Source organism: Pelodiscus sinensis, chromosome 1 (genome assembly GCF_052426305.1).
Source record: "Pelodiscus sinensis isolate ZL-2025 chromosome 1, ASM5242630v1, whole genome shotgun sequence".
Taxonomy (NCBI): Eukaryota; Metazoa; Chordata; order Testudines; family Trionychidae; genus Pelodiscus; species Pelodiscus sinensis.
In genome coordinates, this window is record NC_143052.1 from 156,636,490 (window position 1) to 156,656,002 (window position 19,513).

Sequence of the window (19,513 nt, forward strand, 5' to 3'; positions counted from 1 at the left end):
AATCTTCCTTTGAAACCTTATGTAAAGTGTGTAATAGTCTCTGTGGTCTAGTTCATCCTAAGGAAGGCATCTTAGCAGTATACTAGGTCCAGTCTCTAAAGAATATTCACTACAAAGGTAAATCAGTAGTTTCAGTGTGCTCCTCAGTTAGTAGTATAAATAGTGCTTGTTAGCATTTCCTTCTGAATTAGATAAGTAGCTACTAAAGCAATTATCAATATAGAAAAGCCGCCACCACCAAAAACATATGTAACTTATTTGGATTAAATAGCTTCCTTATGCCCAAAGGGAATAAAAGCCACACCAAAAAATTCAATAACTTTGTTTTTGTACTTTTATGCAGTAAGAAGCCCTTCCGTTAAACACTCTTCTAGATGCTAAAATAGGTTTGTGGCTTCAAAGGATAGTATCAGATTTAAGATATTTGTTACTGAATTACTAGTATCTTTAACAGTTCTTAAACTTTCAGTAGGCTGTTAATTTTTGCACCTGGTTTGAACAATGACAGTCATGGGTGAGCTTCATTTTTAGGATCTCTCACTAGTAGTACTGTGCTCTGTTAGGATTTCAAACCCTGAGGGCTGTCTAAATTCTGTTAAGCTATTTTCATTTAGATTTAAAAAATTGAGTCTGTGTGTTTAAAAAAAAAAAAATCTAACTACATGTGTTTTTTAGAGCCCAAGGTACCTGATACTGTCTGCTAGTACAGTCATCCTTCAAGTTTGCAATTGCTTGTAAAACGTACTTGTTCTTGAATATTCATGAACAGAATCCATCTTAACTGCTTCCTCCTCCCCTTAATTTCTTTCCATATGTTAAGTTGAGTATAAGTGGAGGAGAGACGAAAGTGCATTTTTATAGGATTAGAAAAGCACTGATTACTTGGACTCTTGAGTTTGTAAGTTCTAAAATTTTTGTATTGTGTAGTCTTTTCATTTGAAGTCTTATGCAATTGAATACATGTATCTATTTTCTTTAAAAGCTTTGTTATAAATGTAACATAAAATATACTTTTTTCATAGCAAATTGTTTTATAAAACTCTTTGAAGGCTGAATGTAAAGACTTCAAACAAAAAAACCCCACCCAAACCTGTGCTTCTAAACTACTCCTGTCTCATACCCCTCATTGAAGCTAGTGACAAATGCTTGTTGACTATAATGGAGACTGAGTGGGACACTAATTAAACCCACCTACTTTATCCTTTAATGCAGTTACACTTGTCTAAAGTAATGCCCCTGCTAAAGCAATGGAAATGTATGTAGAATTGCTACTTGACCTAACTGATTAGCCAGTAGTTGGGGGTCTTTGTGTGGTGCCTGTTAGGAGAAAATGGAGTCAGCTTTTTGGTACAATCCTTTGTATACAAAGACTGTACATAAACAAGGGGGTGTGCACTTCATAGCTTCTGCTTATTGCACACATCAGGATTTTGTTGCATCCCTCTATTCCCCTCTTCTTCCTGGCAAAAGCTTCTTCCCACCATGTGCCTTCTGTCTGTTTCATTCACTCTGTTTTATTTGCCTGCCCCACAGTGCCTTTCTGCCCTTGAGCTCTAATTTGAAAGGTTGGATGGCTAGTGCCCTATCTTTCCCCAGCTAGACCAGAATTTGAGGAAGTAGGACATTAGACAGGAAGGAAACAATCTTTTTGCTCCTCCACTCCCAGCAAGAAAATAGTTTTTTCTTCTTTGATTTAAGGTATCCACTAGCTGACTACCCCATAAGCAGAAACTTACTGGATAGTCAGTCGAGTAGTCACTTGATCAGTTGCCCCCAGAGCTGTCTCCATGAGGGGCAGGGGAGTTCATACTGCGGCTCTTTGAAACATACAGGAGCTACCCCCAGCTCTCATACATTGCTATGGGAGCGGTGCAATGGTATGAGTGCCCCTCCCTTGACTAATTGAAATTGAACATCCTTAGTATCAATATCTTGCACAGTGTTAATAGGTGCCATCAGCAGATGACATGTGATCTCCATTTGTTCCCCATTTATAGCTTGAGGGTGCAGTTGTCCCCAAAAATCAACAGGGTTATGATCACAAACATAGTACATTTTAGAACATTAGAATTAATGAGATGATGGTAAAATTTGTTAAACAGAAAACTAGCATAGAATAGAAGGGTAGGCTTTGCAAGAACTAAAAACATTTAAAGAAAATAGGCTGGCCCTAGCCTGCAGATTTTCATTGGAGTCAGCTGACTTGAGGGACAACCCTTCAATAAAAGGGTTACTAGTGAATATACCACCTCTAGTACTGAATCCCATCTTTTCTGCCAAATAGCTTCCTCCGCTTGTGTAATATCTTAGCTTCCATCCTAAAGAAAACTGATGTTATGCTAACTTAGTTGGAAGTCTGGACTTAATTATGGAGTTTCATCCTCCTACTGGAGCTTGAATTGTTGCTTAACAAATCTTCTATGGAGATTATACAATCTCACTCCAGAAAAGGGTCAAAAGTTAAACACTTGTTTTGTTAGGTAAGAGATCCATGTTGAAATATAGCAGATAAGCAGAGTCCAATGCAAAATTTTATTAAAGGAAAATTAGTTGGTTAGTAACATCATGTTGGGTACAACAGGTGATCTTCCCTTAAACTAAATGTGGAGAGAATGGAGCTCTTTCATGGACATACTAGCTGTTCCTATTTCAGTCACTCCAAAGAGAGAAAGTGATGAGGTGCACCTTTATAACATGCCAGAGGCACTTGGCTAAAATTTTTCCTCTTCAAGCAATCCACAAAGCCTCTCAGATTCAGAAAGATGTTGATATCCACCAGAAGGGAAACAGTGAGATTAGAGTGCAGTAGCACCTAAAAGACTAACAGATGTATTTGGGCATTAACTTTCATGGCCTGGACTCTGTCAGATGTATGCATCCAGCCCATGGAAGCTTATACCCAAATAAACTTGTTAGTCTTGCTGTTTCTGCTGAACCAAATTAAGATGATTGTCCCTTTGAAATGTGACATTAAGATTTTTAAAGTGTTATGACTTTGTACCAAAATGGACCATAATTTGGTAGTTACAACCCTTCTCCAACTAGGAACAAAATTATCTAATGCAGGGGTTCAACTTTTGAGTTATATCACCTAGGTTTTTTTTTTTAAAGCCTGACCTCTCTGTTTAAAGTAGTGTCAAATTGCAATGCCACTTTCACTCAAATTTGGCCTGGTTTGTACTGCCTTCCTAGGAAGACTCCCTGTTGAGAGTCCCTCGTCTAGCAGATTTCCTCACACAGTAGTTAGCCAACCATGAATGAAGAACTCTATTCTCCTGCCTAAATTCTGCAGATGGGTTACCCCATGATGCATGTGTCCATTAATTCTTTCCCATAGAGACTGTCCAGTTTGGCCAATATACATGGGTATTCTGTTAATGAGCCATTGATGTGGTTGGGGCCAATGATGAAATCACTATTGTAGATGGGTGGGTAGAGTGCAGGCTTGATTATGATAGATGTGTTGCATGGTTACAGGAAAGAATGTTTCAAGTTAGGGGGCTAGCTGTAGGCAAAGATTGGCCTTTATATAATTTTTAAAATTTATTTTGGGTGGATTTGCTTATGAAATAAGCAGCTAAATTGATAAGGGAAAAGAGGGGATTTTGCAAAAAAGCCTCTATCTTTTGGGCAGAACATGTCTTGAATAGGAACTTAATATCCACATGGTTAATTCCACTATAGAAAAAGTCTATTGGCATCCTACTGCTAAGGTAATTGTAAAACTAGCAACTATGGTGGACTGACGTAATGTGTAATTCCATAATCTGTTAACTAAAACTATGCATTGATTTCTAAACACTACTGCAGTATGTTAATGGGCAAAACATGAAAGAACAAGTCTATTGCAATGCTGAATGCAAAGATTAGCAAAATATGAATGGCATAAACTGATTCAGCAGTGTCAGAGTGCAGGAAAACAAATACTGCAAGTGAAAAATTGAATCTCACCTGTGTTTTCTGTAAATGAGTGCTCTGGCAGCCACCCAGAAGAGTCACAGCCAGCAACATATTTCTACCAGGGGTGCACAGCCACCCATTTATTCCTCGCATGCATAGAAAAAAGTTAAGGGAATAGTGGATCTTACTGAAGTGTCAATTTTAACAAAAGGATACGATTATTCACAATTGTTGAACATACTGGTACATAGGGATGAGATAGTGTGTAGCTAATTGGCTTTAACATTTAGCAGGCTAGGGCACAAAAGATTCAAACCCCCATTTACTATTGCTCACTCCCTGCCTATTCCAAATCAGAAGTAATTTCTACTGCTGTCTAAAAATTGCTACTCTCCTCCTCACAACCAAATCCCTGAGTGCTTGTTGATAGGAAAATTCACTGCCCTTACTGTGTCTTTTCTGGGGAACTAGAGTTTCAGTTACCGGTCAAAACAAAAATTTGCAACATATTGAACATTTTAGTGTGAAGCGCACTGAATACATCTCAATTGGGTGAGACAGAACAGGCAGTAGAGTCCTACCTCAAATTATATAGCAGAAAGCCTGGGAATTAGAAAAAACTTCCTGTCAGGAAGGTTAAGCACAGGAATAAATAGTCTAGGGGGCTTGTACAACCTTCATCACTGAAGATTAAGAGCAGGTTAAACAAAGACCTGTCAGGGATCATTTAGATGGCGCTTGGCCTGCCATGAGTGCTGGGGAACTGGATTCAGGTTTTGAATATAAAGCAGTTCCCCTACTCTCCTTTCATTTGAAAGGAACCAGCACATCATAGTAAAAAGCTAGTGACCTCAAGGTTTCATGAGACTTTAATAAAAATGTGTAAAATTGCTATAATTCATTTTATTCACATCTAACTCCTAGAAGGAGTTCATCTGGTCATCCAAAATCATCCACTGTACAACTGGAGCTGTTCACTGCAATCCAGTAACTGAGTCCCTTCAGTAGTTTGCAATTAAACATGATTCAGGAATTCCCTCTTTCTGAAAAGAAAGTTGCTTAAAAGTATTAATGGCAAAGATCAGTTTATTTAATGACAGAAATAACTTTATACATCTAATACCATACAAAACAACAATGTACAAACCAAAGATATTGAATTTACTATGTTCAGGAATTTACTATGTTCAAGAATACCTCAGACATTGACTGAGTTTCTCTCAAGTTTTTATAAACAAAAAATCTAGCTTCAGCAATCTTAAATGCTCATGGTTGTGGCCTGACTTCACAAATTGTGGTAACTTAGTAACCTCTCAAAACGAGTAATTTAAGGGGTTATTTAAAAAAAAAATACAGGCAACCTCACAAATCCAGGAACTGCAAGTCTAAATGATACTCTATTTACCATATGCCATTCTGAAAAAAATTAAGGCACAACTGTACATGTTAAGGAAAAGGTACCATAGCCTCTAACTTGAATATTCCTAGCTTGATTTTTTGTTTGTTACAACCTTCTTTGTAATTTTATTGAGTGGCAGGTCATAAAGCCAATTAAAACACTTTTGTTCTTACAAAAAGCATTATCCTTTTTACCCCCTTCTAAATTCAGACTCCTTTGTTTCCAGCGAGATGGATAAATACAGTTATTCAAGAATTAAAGTGCTAACAAATATTGTGTTGTAAGGTAGCACGCTGAATATAAAATTGATGTTCTAAACAGTATTTACAAATAGGTGTCTGGAACATGTTTCCTCACAACATTACCAATATATACTTATGCATAAATTACTAGTACTGAAAATTTACCTATTAAAATCATTTCACCTTATAATGGCTATAAGAACTGTTACACTTACCTCAGTTTTTCATTTATATTATGATGGACAACTCTCTCCAGGGTGCTTGTCTATGGCATTTTTGAGTATACAGGTGTTAGGGAAATACAACTAGCAGTATTTTTTCAAGTGTAGGCTTTGTGCAATTTTACACCATTGCAATATTTAGGAAATAGCACAATTATAAGAGGTTGCAAGGTGTAGGTGAATATTATGACATCGTCATCATGTCTGGTTCTGCCAGAAGACATCTTAGAAATACAGTAAACCTACAGCATAGCTCAGACTCAAGGCAGAAATTCAATGTAATTACATAAGTTATTGCTCTTAAAAAGGTAATGATTTTTAACAGTAGCTTAGCTACATGCACGCAAAACACACAACAAGTCTGTTTTAGAGTCTACTAAATTGAGATCTTTTAACTAAGTGATGATACATTTACAAAAATATTAACTCAAATGATTTAGATGCCTTGTCAGGGATTTTGCCCCATATTTTGTTAATGTGTATGAGGCAAGCCAGTTTCAAAGACTGCACAAGAAAACTGTAATATAACCATTTTTGTTGGGTTTATCTAGCAGGAACCAGTGATCTAACCCCGTCAAATACTTTTGCAGTGCAACATTTTATGCTATGTCATTTCAGAACATGAACTTAAACTACATCTACATGTTGTGTTTTAGTTCTTAAATTAAACACTCAATGCATATTACAGAATGAGAATAGATTATATCATCACACAGGCTGAAATTAATGTAAGAATACTAGCTCTAAAATGGGCTCAGCTATCCTCATGTACTTTAAGTAATTTGTTTTCCTCCTGTTGTGCATATTGGATTAGAGGACACTGGTTCTCACTTATTGCTTTAGTTCAATTCATTTCGAGCTAGAGCTGAATCTTACCAAAAGATAATTTCAAATATACCAAATATATATGTTTCTTTAATACACATTAGCAGGACTTCAGTTCACACAGAACAATATGGCCATAATGCAATGATTTTATCAAGTATGAGAGCTTGTGGCAGAGTTGGGAGAAGAGATAGGGCTTCTGCTTCTATCAAAAGCAAGGGATACATTCACAGGGTTAAAAGATGCTAGCAACTTCATTGCATAGATTTTCTTTAATAAATTAGGGCAAATATTTCCACTTTATTTTATTTTAACAACCTACAGAAACAGATTTTTTCCAACAAAGAGGAGGATTAATAGCCTGCCTTCAATGTGTTTTCGTGTAGTTGTCATGTAATACGCCTTTGGAGATTTCCAGCATGTTTGTCACTAACCTAGTTTTTAACATGATACTATGACATTCATATTATTCAATGCTACTGTCTGTCTCACTTTGAAATTACTAACTCCCACCATATCACCCCTTCTCCCAATTACAATTCTCCGTGATTCAGTAGATTGGAAAACCAGATGATTTCTATAGTATCTCATTCCCAAAGAACTGCATCCTATTACAACTTATCTTTTTTCATGTGGAAATTTCCACAAATTTAATACAAAATTAGAAAAGTTCTACATCATTTGTTTTCCTGCCTTGGGTAAATACAACGAAGCAGTGTAAATCTTTTGTTTACACAACTGAACAATTAGCAAAATAAATTAAACAGCATTGCACACACATGGTCAGACTTAACCCCTTTGTTTATACTGAAGAGCAGACACTTATATGAGTAGCCCTGTTGATCCCGTTGAACTATGCAAGTAGCTTCTCACCAGTGACAGATTTTTTTCCCAAACTCCAACAGACCTCACTGAGTAAATCTGGTTATAGTTACATGGTTATCCAAGTCATTGTATAATGATTATATTTACTGACCTGCCACACAGTCCTGAGGAGTTAATTTTGCAAATTTCCTGGAGCACACTTTGAAGATTTATACACAGCTAGCGAGTCTACTTAAAAGCAAAAGATCTCATACCACAGGTTTGCAACCCCTCACAAGGCAACACACTCCACAGCGGTCCATTCCCCGATTTGGGGAGCAAAAGAAAAGAGGACAGAACCCATCACTTGAATTTCATTCACTGACCCTGATAATATACATATTAAAACAAAGGCAAAATGCTGCTGAAACAGCTGTACAATTATAGCACAACTTCCTTGTAAAAGTCCATAAAAATTTACAACATGACACTTACTGCCATTACACAGGAAATATTTTATTTTAGACCTTTCTCTACTAATTGATTATGACTGGTGCAGAAATCAGTCTTCCAACTCTTACTCTGCACTGAAGTATCTGAAATTTTACATTTTTCTCTCAGTGCATTGTGCGATATTCTGCGACCAAGAAACTCAATGTATAAGAGATTCAGTATCTCAAAGTCAGTATTACTGTAAGCCTCAAATACTCACAGTTAGTACTTAGCTTGACTTGTACTTAACACTGCACCCTTCTTGCTCTGTCAGGATATTCACTCAGTTTCTGAAATATGGGCCACTTCTACTTTTACAGTTTCAATAGCTTGTGTAACTTCAGCTATTTTCTGTCCTTGCTGTTGTGCCAATACGTAATTCACCACCTGCATGATGCTTTGGTCAGAAAGAGTGGATACTGATGTACATTCCTCAGTAGCTGCAAGAGCTTCAATTGTTTCTCCAGTCACTACCACAGTCTCAATCTCTTCACTGCCAATGCTAATCTCAGTTTCTTGTTCTTGCATGTCTGCTGTTAAAATACTGATGGCATGTTCCACCTGTGTCCCCTGGTTATGAAACTGAAGTGTGTCCTTTTCAAGCATAATTTTGCAAGGTACATAATCCCTGTGGAACTTGGTCATATGCTTCCGTAGTGTCCGGGCATCTATGTAAGCTTCATTGCATACTGGACAGACATATGGTCGTTCTCCAGTATGTGTCCTCACATGACGCTTCAAGGAACGTGCATCAGCCCAGGCTACTCCACAAGTTAGACATTCAAAAGGCTTAACACCTGATTATCAAAATAAGAGAATGAAGATTATTTTTCATAAATCTGTGTAAATGAAAATGAGAAATTCCGTGCAGGAAAGACAACATTCTAATACAGTGGTTTTCAAACCACCTTCCGCAGACTATGTCTAGTTAACATGGATCTGTGAGGGCACAGAAGAAGCCCTGGAACTTTATATTGCCACTTATATACTCTGTGTGTGGCCTTAGGAGTGCTGACACACACAGTATCACTGATACATCCATGTGTCTCATTCTGCCTTTCTGTTGGATACCATTTCTCTTCCAAATGTATTGCCTGGCACCTTATTACACCAAATCCTACTCCACTGATTTTTGTTAATTTCTGCAAACCTGTGTGTCCATCTTCTACTGTGCCTGAAATCCCTAGTTTGATATTGGCCACAAATTATTTCCTCTAGACAGCATATTTCAAAATTATGTTTAGTGTAGGCAGATCACTGTTTGCATTGTTCCTTACCCATTCTGTTGTACATCAATCTCAACACTAACTTCCTATATCACTCAGCTACAGATTTATGGTACACAATTATGGGATATTATAAGGGCTTCTTTTTTTAATATAAGCAAATATGTAAATGTCTACCCCCGCGGTGAATGAGATTTTAGACTTACTATCACCAGTCCTTTATGGGTAAGATGTTTAAGAAAAGGTAGTTTTTGCCATAATATAGCAATTTATATGTAGAAGTACATAGACTATTCAATTATTCAAAGTAAGGAGCTAATCTTACTTATGAAATGCTTATGCATACATTTAGCACACTGCAAATTTGCAGCTATCCATTTTATATTCACAGGTATCCTCATCCGCAGATGTCTGTTTTTCTGGATATAGATGTAGATCCAGATACAAATTTTGTTATCTGCTCAGGGGTCTACATATACTGGCAACTTTTTAATTACAACTGTTCTGTTATTGTCCCCAAAATGCTTAAAGATCTGTCTCTACTGTAAACTACTGTACTAACAAATTTGCATGACCAGTGCTGTAAGGATTCAGAAGGATTCTAATGGCAAGTTTTGGAAGTCATGTTAAACAATGGGATGAATGCTTCAGAGCGGTAGCCAAGTTAGTCTGTAACAGGAAAAACTTAAACAACAAATAGACTAGTAGCACCTTAAAGACTAACAAAACATGTATGGTATCATGAGCTTTCATGGGCAAAACCAATGACTGTAGGAAAGTAGGATGAATGTGAACCTACTTTCCATTGACTAGATAATCTAGCATAGTTTCCTCATGGCTCACCACTCATGGGGACCCTAAACATATTATTTCTTAGAATACTAATATTTTTACAGAAAGGACAAAATAATATATATTCTGTGTACCCTCGTGATTGTTCATGTGTCGTCTATATTCTCGCAGCTGGGTGAATTTCCTCCCACAGTGCTCACACACACGTTCCAGATTTTGCTTTGCTCTCCCTTTCTTCCCATGAGTGGCTTTCTTTACATGTCTTCTATACAAAGCTTTCTCATAGAATTCTTTGCCACACACATTACATCTAAAATATAAAAAGAATACCTGTTAGATACAGAAAACTTGCTTCAAGCCGTTATCCCATGCCTACGTTATCTTATGGTTTTAAAATGCCCTTTAATTTTTAAATAGGGAAAGTTTAAAGGAATGCCATTTTTATGTTTAAAGGTGTTAGATTTTGATGCGCCCATGTAAGAAAAAAGGTTTCAGATTTTAAAATATTATTGTGCCATGAGACTTCAATCACAGGTTTTCTTAATCATGGACACAAGCTTCCACTCACCATTCCACCAAAGCAAAACCACGCAGATTAACAACCAAAAATTTCTAACTTTGACCAACATATACTTAAGCCCCCCTTCAGTTTCACATGCATTACTACTGATAGTTCATTTTGTTATCTTTGAGATGCATACTATTTAGGCATGGGTGGAGGTGTGCAGTCGGAATGTAAAAGTGTAACCGTTTAAACAATTAGCTGATATGAGCCTTAGCTTATCCGTTTCAGTTATGGTTACCTGCCAGTTCCCTGGGATCAGGGCCAGCAGGGACCCCGCTTCGCGGTATCCAGCTCCCCCGAGTGGGGCCTCACTCCAGGGGAGCCAGCTGCCACTCCATGACCTGCAATGACTTTTAAAAGTTACACTACAGAACCTGCAGTGGCATGAAACCACTAGGATTTTTGGCTCTAACACAGTTACATTTTACACGACTTCTTACAACTCTAGTGTTAGCAGAAGTACGGTACCCCACATAACTATGTTTGCTGTATTACCCATCTTCCCCTCACACATCTTTCACCTATAAAATCCTCCCAATGCCATTTTCTACATTATATTTGAATTTGGAAGTATTGGCTAAGTAAAATGGTTTTATTTGTACATTGTTAATATATATATATATATATATAAAGGAAATGTTTTGACAGAATAGCATTTCTTTGCTGTACTAATAAAGTTGCTTCTGGTCTCAGTGACTTAGACTGTGCTATTTGCATGTTAATAGAAAAAATGTTTTAAGAAATACAAGTATTCAACCAATTAATGTAACTAACTCCTCCAAGTACAATTATTAATCTGTCACCTACAGGAAAGGCCTCATGGACAAAGACTAAATTGCTAACCACGTGTTGGATCTTTTATAAAACCTAAACAAGGTTGACTCATGAACAGATGGGACTCAAAATCCTGAAGTGTATGCTAATGATGCCCAGTAATTGTGATATATCCACACTTTTTCCTGGAAGCATTCCATGGGGAGCTTTATCAGCCTTCAGTTTTCCCTGGATTTATTGAAAGGAACTACATATAGTGTCAGAGCCATCTGGGCCAGTGATCCAGCCTTTTACTTACCTCTCTCTGAATTTCTGTTTGCAAACACATCAGCTCAATGATGATTTGCCATTTACAATTGCATTTTTAAATGTTAGCACATTTAATGTGCCATGTTAATTTTGTATAGTTCTAGTTTCTTAATCAAAATGTTGTGCAGCAATGTGCCAAATTCCTTACAAAAGTTTAAATAGATTGTATCAACATTAGTATCTTCATAAATCAAAACTCACAGGAATAAAGAGGTTATTTTACCCCTGGATTTAGCACTGTTGTGACCACCGCTAGAATACTATGTCCAGTTCTGTTGTCCACAGTTTAAAAAGAAAGTTGATAAATTGGAAAGGGATTGGGAGAGCCATGAGAATGATTCGACAGTATGGTTTAAAGCAGGCCTTCTCAACTTGGGAAGCCCAATGATACTCACAGCATATGCAGAGGGCTGCAACTTAAGTGTGGTTGCATATACATACAAATATATATGCATATAGCTTCTTTCACACTGATGGGCATGAATACAAAGCACTCCCACAATGCTCCAGTGCTCCCAGCACCTCCTCTCTGTACGTGTGTTCCAGCCAGTCTGTCCGCTTTCATCTTTCAGTGCTCACCCCACTTGGGAGATGCCTCACCATTGTGGTTCGTGTTCCCAATGGAGGCCATGTTCATAGGATCCCACCCGCAGGCCGCATGTTGAGCCTCACGTAAACTCAAACCACACCGCGGGCCGCAAACAAACAGGCCACAGGCTGCATGTTGAGTAGCTCTGATTTAAAGCGACAGTCTATGTTTACCCTACAAGGGCAATAGTAGAACAGCTACAGACACTTCTCCACTGACAGAAGGGGAATTTCCATCAATCTAAGAGGTGAAAGCTAGGTTGACAATTCTTCCATCTACCTAGCTGAATCTGCAGTGGGGATTAAGTCAACCCAACTACTGTGCTCAGGCAACAAACTTTTTCAACAGCACTGGGCAACATAGCTTTATTGATCTAACCTTTTCACAGACTTGATAAGCTTGCTCTATTAACTTACAGTGATGGTTGAGAGGTGACTTGATCACAGCCTGCAAGTTCTTAACATGGGAATAAATATTTGATAACGAGCTCTTATCTAGCAGAGAAAGGAACAACAAAGGTCCAACGGTTGGAAGTTTAAGCTAGGCAATTTCTGATGAGATATAAGGCATTCATTTTTACCAATTAGGGTTATCAACAATTGGAACAATTTGGCAAAGACTGTGGTGGATTTCTAAATCAAAAATGGATTTTTTTCAAGAAGAGATGCTTTAGTTCAAACATGAATTTATGGCCTGTGTTATGCAGGCGGTCAAGGTAGATGATCACAGTGGTCTCCTCTGGCCTTAGAATCTAATCCTATCAGGAAAAAAAGGATGTTATTTTGACCATATCTATTTTCTATAAATCCCACCTGATAAGTCTAGTCACTTACATCGCTACATTTGTTGTATGCAAATAGAATAAAATTCAAGCACTCAAGTGTACTTTAAAGGAGACATTTTCACAAAGCTGAAAACAGTAAATCAAATCATCTGGGGAAAGTTATTCTGTCCAAAAAGCAACAATCCCATAACAGAAAGAAAGCTAGCTTTCCTACGAGAGACCATGCACACACAGGCTGCTTACGCTTACCTACTAAGGCACAATAGGTTTTTCGAAACACACACAGCTATTTCCCTGGACTCCGGAATTGCTGCTTTGGGGACAAAAACTCTGTTTTCTGAATGCACTGAATTATCATTTTCAGGTTTGAGAAATTAAAGCAGAATGAGTGTGTGTATGTGTGTGTTTGTATGTAAATATGACTGGGTTGGACTTCATTCTACAGTATTTGCACACAACAAATGTAATCAAGTCACGATCACTTAGCAACCACGAACTTTCAGTTTTGTGATCAGTACCGTTATTTGTCAAGATGAGATCTAATACAGAATTCCACCCATGTTAGAAGCTACACTTATTGCATTGAGAAGTTGTCCTTGACCAGTTTTAGAAATTCCAAGGACATCTTAGGACTGGCAGCATGGGAGCTCCAGCATGTCACTCAGATTGAAGCCCCCACCCCTCACAGATCACACACAACTTTCCCTCCCACAACTATCCTTTACTCTAGTGTAATTTGATGGTCTAAATATTCAAGATCCTTTTCTTTAATTGAGATGCTCATATGAAGTTATTCTTTTATATCTGTTGCTGAAAGCTACATACCTGTAACTATGGATAGCTCTTGGAAATGTCACTCAGAAGCAAATCCACACTGGTCTAATTAGAGTTGTGGGTCTACAACACCTTAGTGTGCTCAGTTTACATCAGTTGCAAACTATCACTCACCTATAAGGATCTGTGACAGAATGGGACTTCACATGAGAATACCAATCTTTCTTCCAACTGTAACACTTCCCACAGAACTCACATTGGAACGGCTTCACACCAAGATGCTTGTTCATATGCTGCCGGAGATCCCGAGCTTCATAGAAACTTTTTTCACACCTGAAACAATACAATTTTCAGACTCCCACATAAGACAAGATCATAATGAAATGAAAATAACTATGAAGGTAAAATGTTAAAACAGGAGGACCCTTTGGACTTAGATGACAGAAAACCACTGTTCTTTATCATTTACATGTTGCCTAAAGCCCAATATATATTAGTAATTTTAAAAGACTGGTAGATTTCATGAAGTAGACAGGGTTTACAGTATCAACAACTGTATTAACATTGTAATCCTCTTCTACAGTAAGAAAGATTAATAGGAGTAACAGCTAATTTCAAGATTTGCAATGTTTCTTATGAGTGTCATATATTTTCCCTTTATCTGCTATGGAAAGCTGATTTCCTTTAATTGCTCTAATATAGGAGAAAAAAAAAGCGTAAAAACTCCTATCCAGTAACAAAGAGCTTCAGGAGGTAGCCAAGTTAGTATAACTAGAAAAACTTAAACAACTAATAGTCTTGTAGTTCCTTAGAGACTAACAAAACATGTAGATGGTGATATGCGCTTTCGTGGGCACAACCCACTTGAATGGAGTCCATCTAAAGAAGTGGCTTGTGCCCACGAAAGCTCATGATACCAACATGCTTTGTTAGTCTTGCAGCACCTTAGAGACTATTTGTTGTTTTTTAAGTTTTTCCAGTAACCAAGAGTTAGGGAGAGCTAGGACATCACATATTATGGTACGCAAAGTGGTGTTCTATAAACTACAAGATCTATGCTTATGAAGGAACTGGAATCAAATTCTGGAACTATCGAGGATTAACTAGTAAAGCAGACAAAATTGCTTTGTTGTTCAGCTTGCCCAAGCACATTCAACACAACCTCTAGCTCTGCTTTTCAAAGCGACTCCCTAGGCAATCCCTCACCCCAAACTGTCCCCCACCCCCAACAGTTCCACAGGAAGCCAAAGTTCACCAGCTCCTGTTTAGCCAGCCACAAGAAAATGTATGATCAAGAAGATGCTCCAGACACAAGGCGGGTGAAGTAGTATCTTTCACAGGACTAATGGTCTGTTGGCAAGAGACACAAGCTTTGGGGATTACACATCTCTTAGTCACCGCCATCTTTACAAAGTACAATGATTATCCACACTCCAATTATGGGGGGGGGAGGGGAAGAAGGAGCAATGACAAATCACACAGCAACCGGAAGACTTAATGGAAAGACCACTGGCCTAGGACTATTTTTTACTCTGCCATGGGTAAGTAACTTCACTCTGGGTCAGTTTTCTCTCTATAAAATGGGGATATTGATGTAAAAGTTACTTGAAATCAACTGATGAAAAGCACTATTATACAAGCTAGGTCTTTAGATTATTTTCTTACTACAATCAGTATATCAAGTCTACTGAGAACTAGAACAATTTAAATAATCACTAACTCCTAAGTAACATTCATCTTTGTTTAAAAACCTTGCTAATTAAATGGCAAAGAACTGCTAACACAGAGTTATGGTTGCCCACTGATAGTTTGTGTCCTGCCAGAACACTGAGCTCAGTAAAATGGAAACTTCTGAAACCCCAGGAAATACAGGGTATGACACATTGCCAAAAAGGGTCAAGCAAGCAGCTTGCAGGATAAATGACCCAAATTCAACCATTAGGGACATTTGGTAGATAATGCTTGTGTCTTTAGTAGTTCACCTCTATTGTTAGAGGTTAGCAATGTAACCGAAGGGTTCCTGTGTATTAGGGTTGTGAAAGATTATCCAGTATCACCCTTAATGGGTGACTGTTACCAGTTCCAGTTAACCATCAATTGATGGAGGCTGCAGCAGCTCCCTGCCGGCCATGGCAGGACCTCATGGCAGGACTAAGTATTATCTAGGTCACCCTCGCAGGCATGTGTCTAACCTGCTCTTAAAAAGTCTTCAAAAAAGGAGATCCCACTATCTCTTTATGCACTGTATTTCAATGCTTAATCACCCTGAAATTTTTCCTTATGTCCAACCTAAACTGTCCTTGCAGCAATTTAAGCTCTTTGCTCTCTCCTCCTTGTAACTTTTGTCGGCAAATTGAATATTTCTTCCTAAAAGGAGTACTTTGCATTTGTCCTTATGCCAACTGCACAAGTGCATTTTCTTAATCTACCGCAGTGCTTAACGTATTGTATTCTGAAGCTTCAGGGAGTAGCCAAGTTAGTCTCTACAGGAAAAAACAATGAATGGTCTGGTAGCACTTTACAGACTAACAAAACATGTAGATGGGATCATGAGCTTTCATGGGAACAGCCCATTTCTTCAGATGACCAAAGTTTTGAGATTAGGATGTGCAGACTTCAGGTGCTTACTGATTTCCAGCTCTGCCTTCCTGTTTTTCCCTTTGATTTTTCCATACCCTCTGCTCCATGTCTCCCCGCCCCCTTCCTTCTTCCCCTCCCCCCGCTCCTATTATTCTAACCATTTTATGTGACGAACAACAACATGAAAGGCAAGTAAAACTGTCTTAAATAATCCAAGGGACTTAAAAGGTCAATTTAATACTCACTGAGTACACTGATATCCACGAATTTCAGGTTTTGGCTGGTGTTTCTTTATGTGCTTACTAAGTCCTGAGGCTCTGTGAAAAGACTTCCCACAAATGGAGCAAAGATACTTGGATTCTCCTGTAAACAAAACAACAACACTTTAGAAGGTCTTATCTCCCATTTGAGCCCCAACTCCCTGCAGTGTTTTAAAAGGAGTATATAATTTGTACAGAATTCATCTGAAGTTCTCAGAGCTTTATTACTGAAATAAGAGGGAAGTTTGATTTTATATACCCTAACACTTGGAATCTAGTTGGTATTTTCAAGAATATTCTTTACATCAGATATAATCTTGGATAATATTGCTATACATATTTGACGAAGCTGAGTCACTACTTTAAACTACTGTATAAATTACTTTAAAAGGTTTACACAACAATCTCAAAGCCTTTAATTACAATTTGTTTTTAACTCTCAACAATTTTAAATAAAAAAAAATTTACTGCTGAAGAAACAGACTGCAGTCAGAGCACAGCATCTGCAACAATTTTAGTAGTAATTTAGCATACATGAATGGGGGCGGTGGGAAGAGAAATCAGACCCTGAATTTATCAGAGACCACCTTATGAAATTTCCACATCCTTTCAAGCTGATCTTGAATATTAGACAACCAAAAGGATATTTGTAAGAGTACAGTAAAACTCCATTGGTCCGGCATCCAATGCTCCGGCACTCCTGATGGTCTGGCACCATCAGGAACCCGGAAGTGCTCCAGGCAGCCAGACAATTGGAGTTGCTCTGCCCCAGGCTTCCCGGAATCAGCCGCTGGTCAGTTTCAGCAGCAGCTGAATCGGGGATGCCTAGGGCAGAGCAGCTGGGGTGCTGCCAGGTTGGTCCCATAGCGCCATCCCTCAACCCGGCAGCACCCCAGCTGCTCTGCCGCAGGCGTCCCCGATTTAGCCTCTGCTGAAACTGACCAGCAGCAGCTGAATCGGGGACGCCTGGGGTAGAACCAGACTATCAGAAGGGGGGGGCTATGAAGGGTCTGGAGTGGCATTCCGCCACCCCACCTAGACCCCTCATAGCCCCCCCTTCCAATAGTCTGGCATATCTGATAATCCAGCATCCCCTGGGTCCTAAAGGTGCCGGATTATCGGAAGTTTACTGTACATAGAAATCCTTCTATTTTCTGGACCATAAAACTGCATTGTCAAGGAAAATAATCTATTGTATCCCATTATTGATATACCACACTCCAGGAAATAAAAATTCACAGTACTTCAATATACAAAGTACCTTAAAATGCCTAAAGTTCACACTAACCTATTACATTGTCATATATCATTCTCTTCTCACCCTCAAGCTTCCTACCAGTTTCTAATATCTGAGAACTTATTAATTTCACAAGATACATTATTATACAAGTCCAGTATACATCAGTTAAGGAGATGACTATTGCAAGGTGATGGCTCCCTGGGGATTGAGACTGGAAAAAACATTTAAATTGGGGCAAAGGTCTCAGAACTCCAGTGGAATGAAAATGGCTTTTTCTGAAAAGCCACACAAGTCCCAGATCATAAGCATAAAGCCACATGCAGACTGACACACAGAACCCTTGGCAAACTAGTGTACATCACAACAAGAGTGATGTGCTAGAAAGTAATGAGTATTTCACTTAAGCAACTGAATCACATCAAATGGATGAATATAAGAAAAACAAAATACCTTCCTAAACAAATACAAAGCTAGCTAGTGCTATTTATCTTAGCGTTTTACAATTTATTTTAATGCAACAAATTTAAGAAAATATTAATTCTAGGAGGATGCTTGAAATCCAAGAGGCAGGAGATTCAACTTAAGTTTTCTCCCTCAAAAGGAAAAATAGTGAAAAACCTCTTCCATCTTCTTCCCTGGGATTTCCAGAAACTTCCCATTTTTGATATGCAAATGCTACAGATATAAATAAAAAAAGGGTATTGTCTCTCTATATTGAGATGTAGAATTTAAGGCAAGGACTTGTTTTATTCTATGAAGAGCCTAACATATTTAGGGCATAAATAATAAAACAAATCTGAAAATTTAATATTCTGTCTTAAAGTGCAAATAGAAATTTAAAATTAATTAATCTTTCTTGAATGGGTGTCCAATGAAAATAAAAACATTTCTACAAATTTCTTAGATCCTATCTACAGAAGTCCACAGTTAATGAGTTAACTTTTATATTCTCCAAAGTATTTATTAATATACCATGGTTCATACTACTTGTATTCTTGACCTCTTTTACCTGTGTGAATGCTCATATGTTCCTGAAGACTCCGTTTTGTGACAAAAGACTTTTCACATAAGTCACATTTGAACTGCTTCTGCGTTTCATGGAGAGCCAGATGCATTTTTAATCCATGTTTGTAAGTAAATGCCTTTCCACAGACCTATGAAGAAAAAACTCAATGTGCTAACGTATACAAGATAAACTCAACCAAAAAATTTTAAGACAGTATTGTATCTCATCAATTTTTTTCAGAGCGTAAATATTAACTCTCTCTTCAAATGTAATATAAAAGTAGTACACTACCTAGCTGATCATGTTTGGGCTTCTTGTCAGCTTAAAACCACTGAACAAACTGCAAAACTTACTCTGTCCTTAACATTGTGGTTATTTTTACTTTATTTCTTGTTGCAGAGGTAGCAACAGACTTATTTGGACAACGGACACTTTTCCAGATAATTATGTAACACTGATTTTCAAACCACCATCAAACCATCTGACATGTTTGTAACCATGGGCACTGTTCCATCTAAGCCAGGAGTGGGCAAGAGGCTGCCAAGCAGGCCGCATCCAGCCCATGGCTGCCTCCCTGGGACCTTTAAGCAGCGCAGCTGCTGCCGCATTAAATATGGCTGCTCTATGCTGGGGAGCGACGAGGGAGGCTTTGTGCTCTGTCCGGCCCCTCAGCAAAATCTCTCAGTTTCCATTGGCCAGTTTCTGTCCAATAGGAGCTGAGAATTTTTGCT

At 38.1% G+C, this 19,513-nt stretch overlaps 1 protein-coding gene across 1 annotated transcript in view; it reads right to left on the reverse strand.

Annotated features, from left to right (window-relative positions):
• Positions 1–4: 4 nt before the first annotated feature.
• ZBTB11 (zinc finger and BTB domain containing 11) overlaps positions 5–19,513 on the reverse strand; it is a 29,448-nt gene continuing 9,939 nt past the window's right edge. Inside the window, exons 7-11 of the mRNA XM_075907696.2 lie at positions 18,786–18,930; positions 16,522–16,639; positions 13,871–14,029; positions 10,036–10,211; positions 5–8,680 (exon numbers count right to left, since the gene is read on the reverse strand). Of these exons, the coding sequence (XP_075763811.2) occupies positions 8,163–8,680; positions 10,036–10,211; positions 13,871–14,029; positions 16,522–16,639; positions 18,786–18,930 (1,116 nt within the window). The 3' untranslated portion in view covers positions 5–8,162. The remainder of the gene's footprint in view (positions 8,681–10,035; positions 10,212–13,870; positions 14,030–16,521; positions 16,640–18,785; positions 18,931–19,513) is intronic.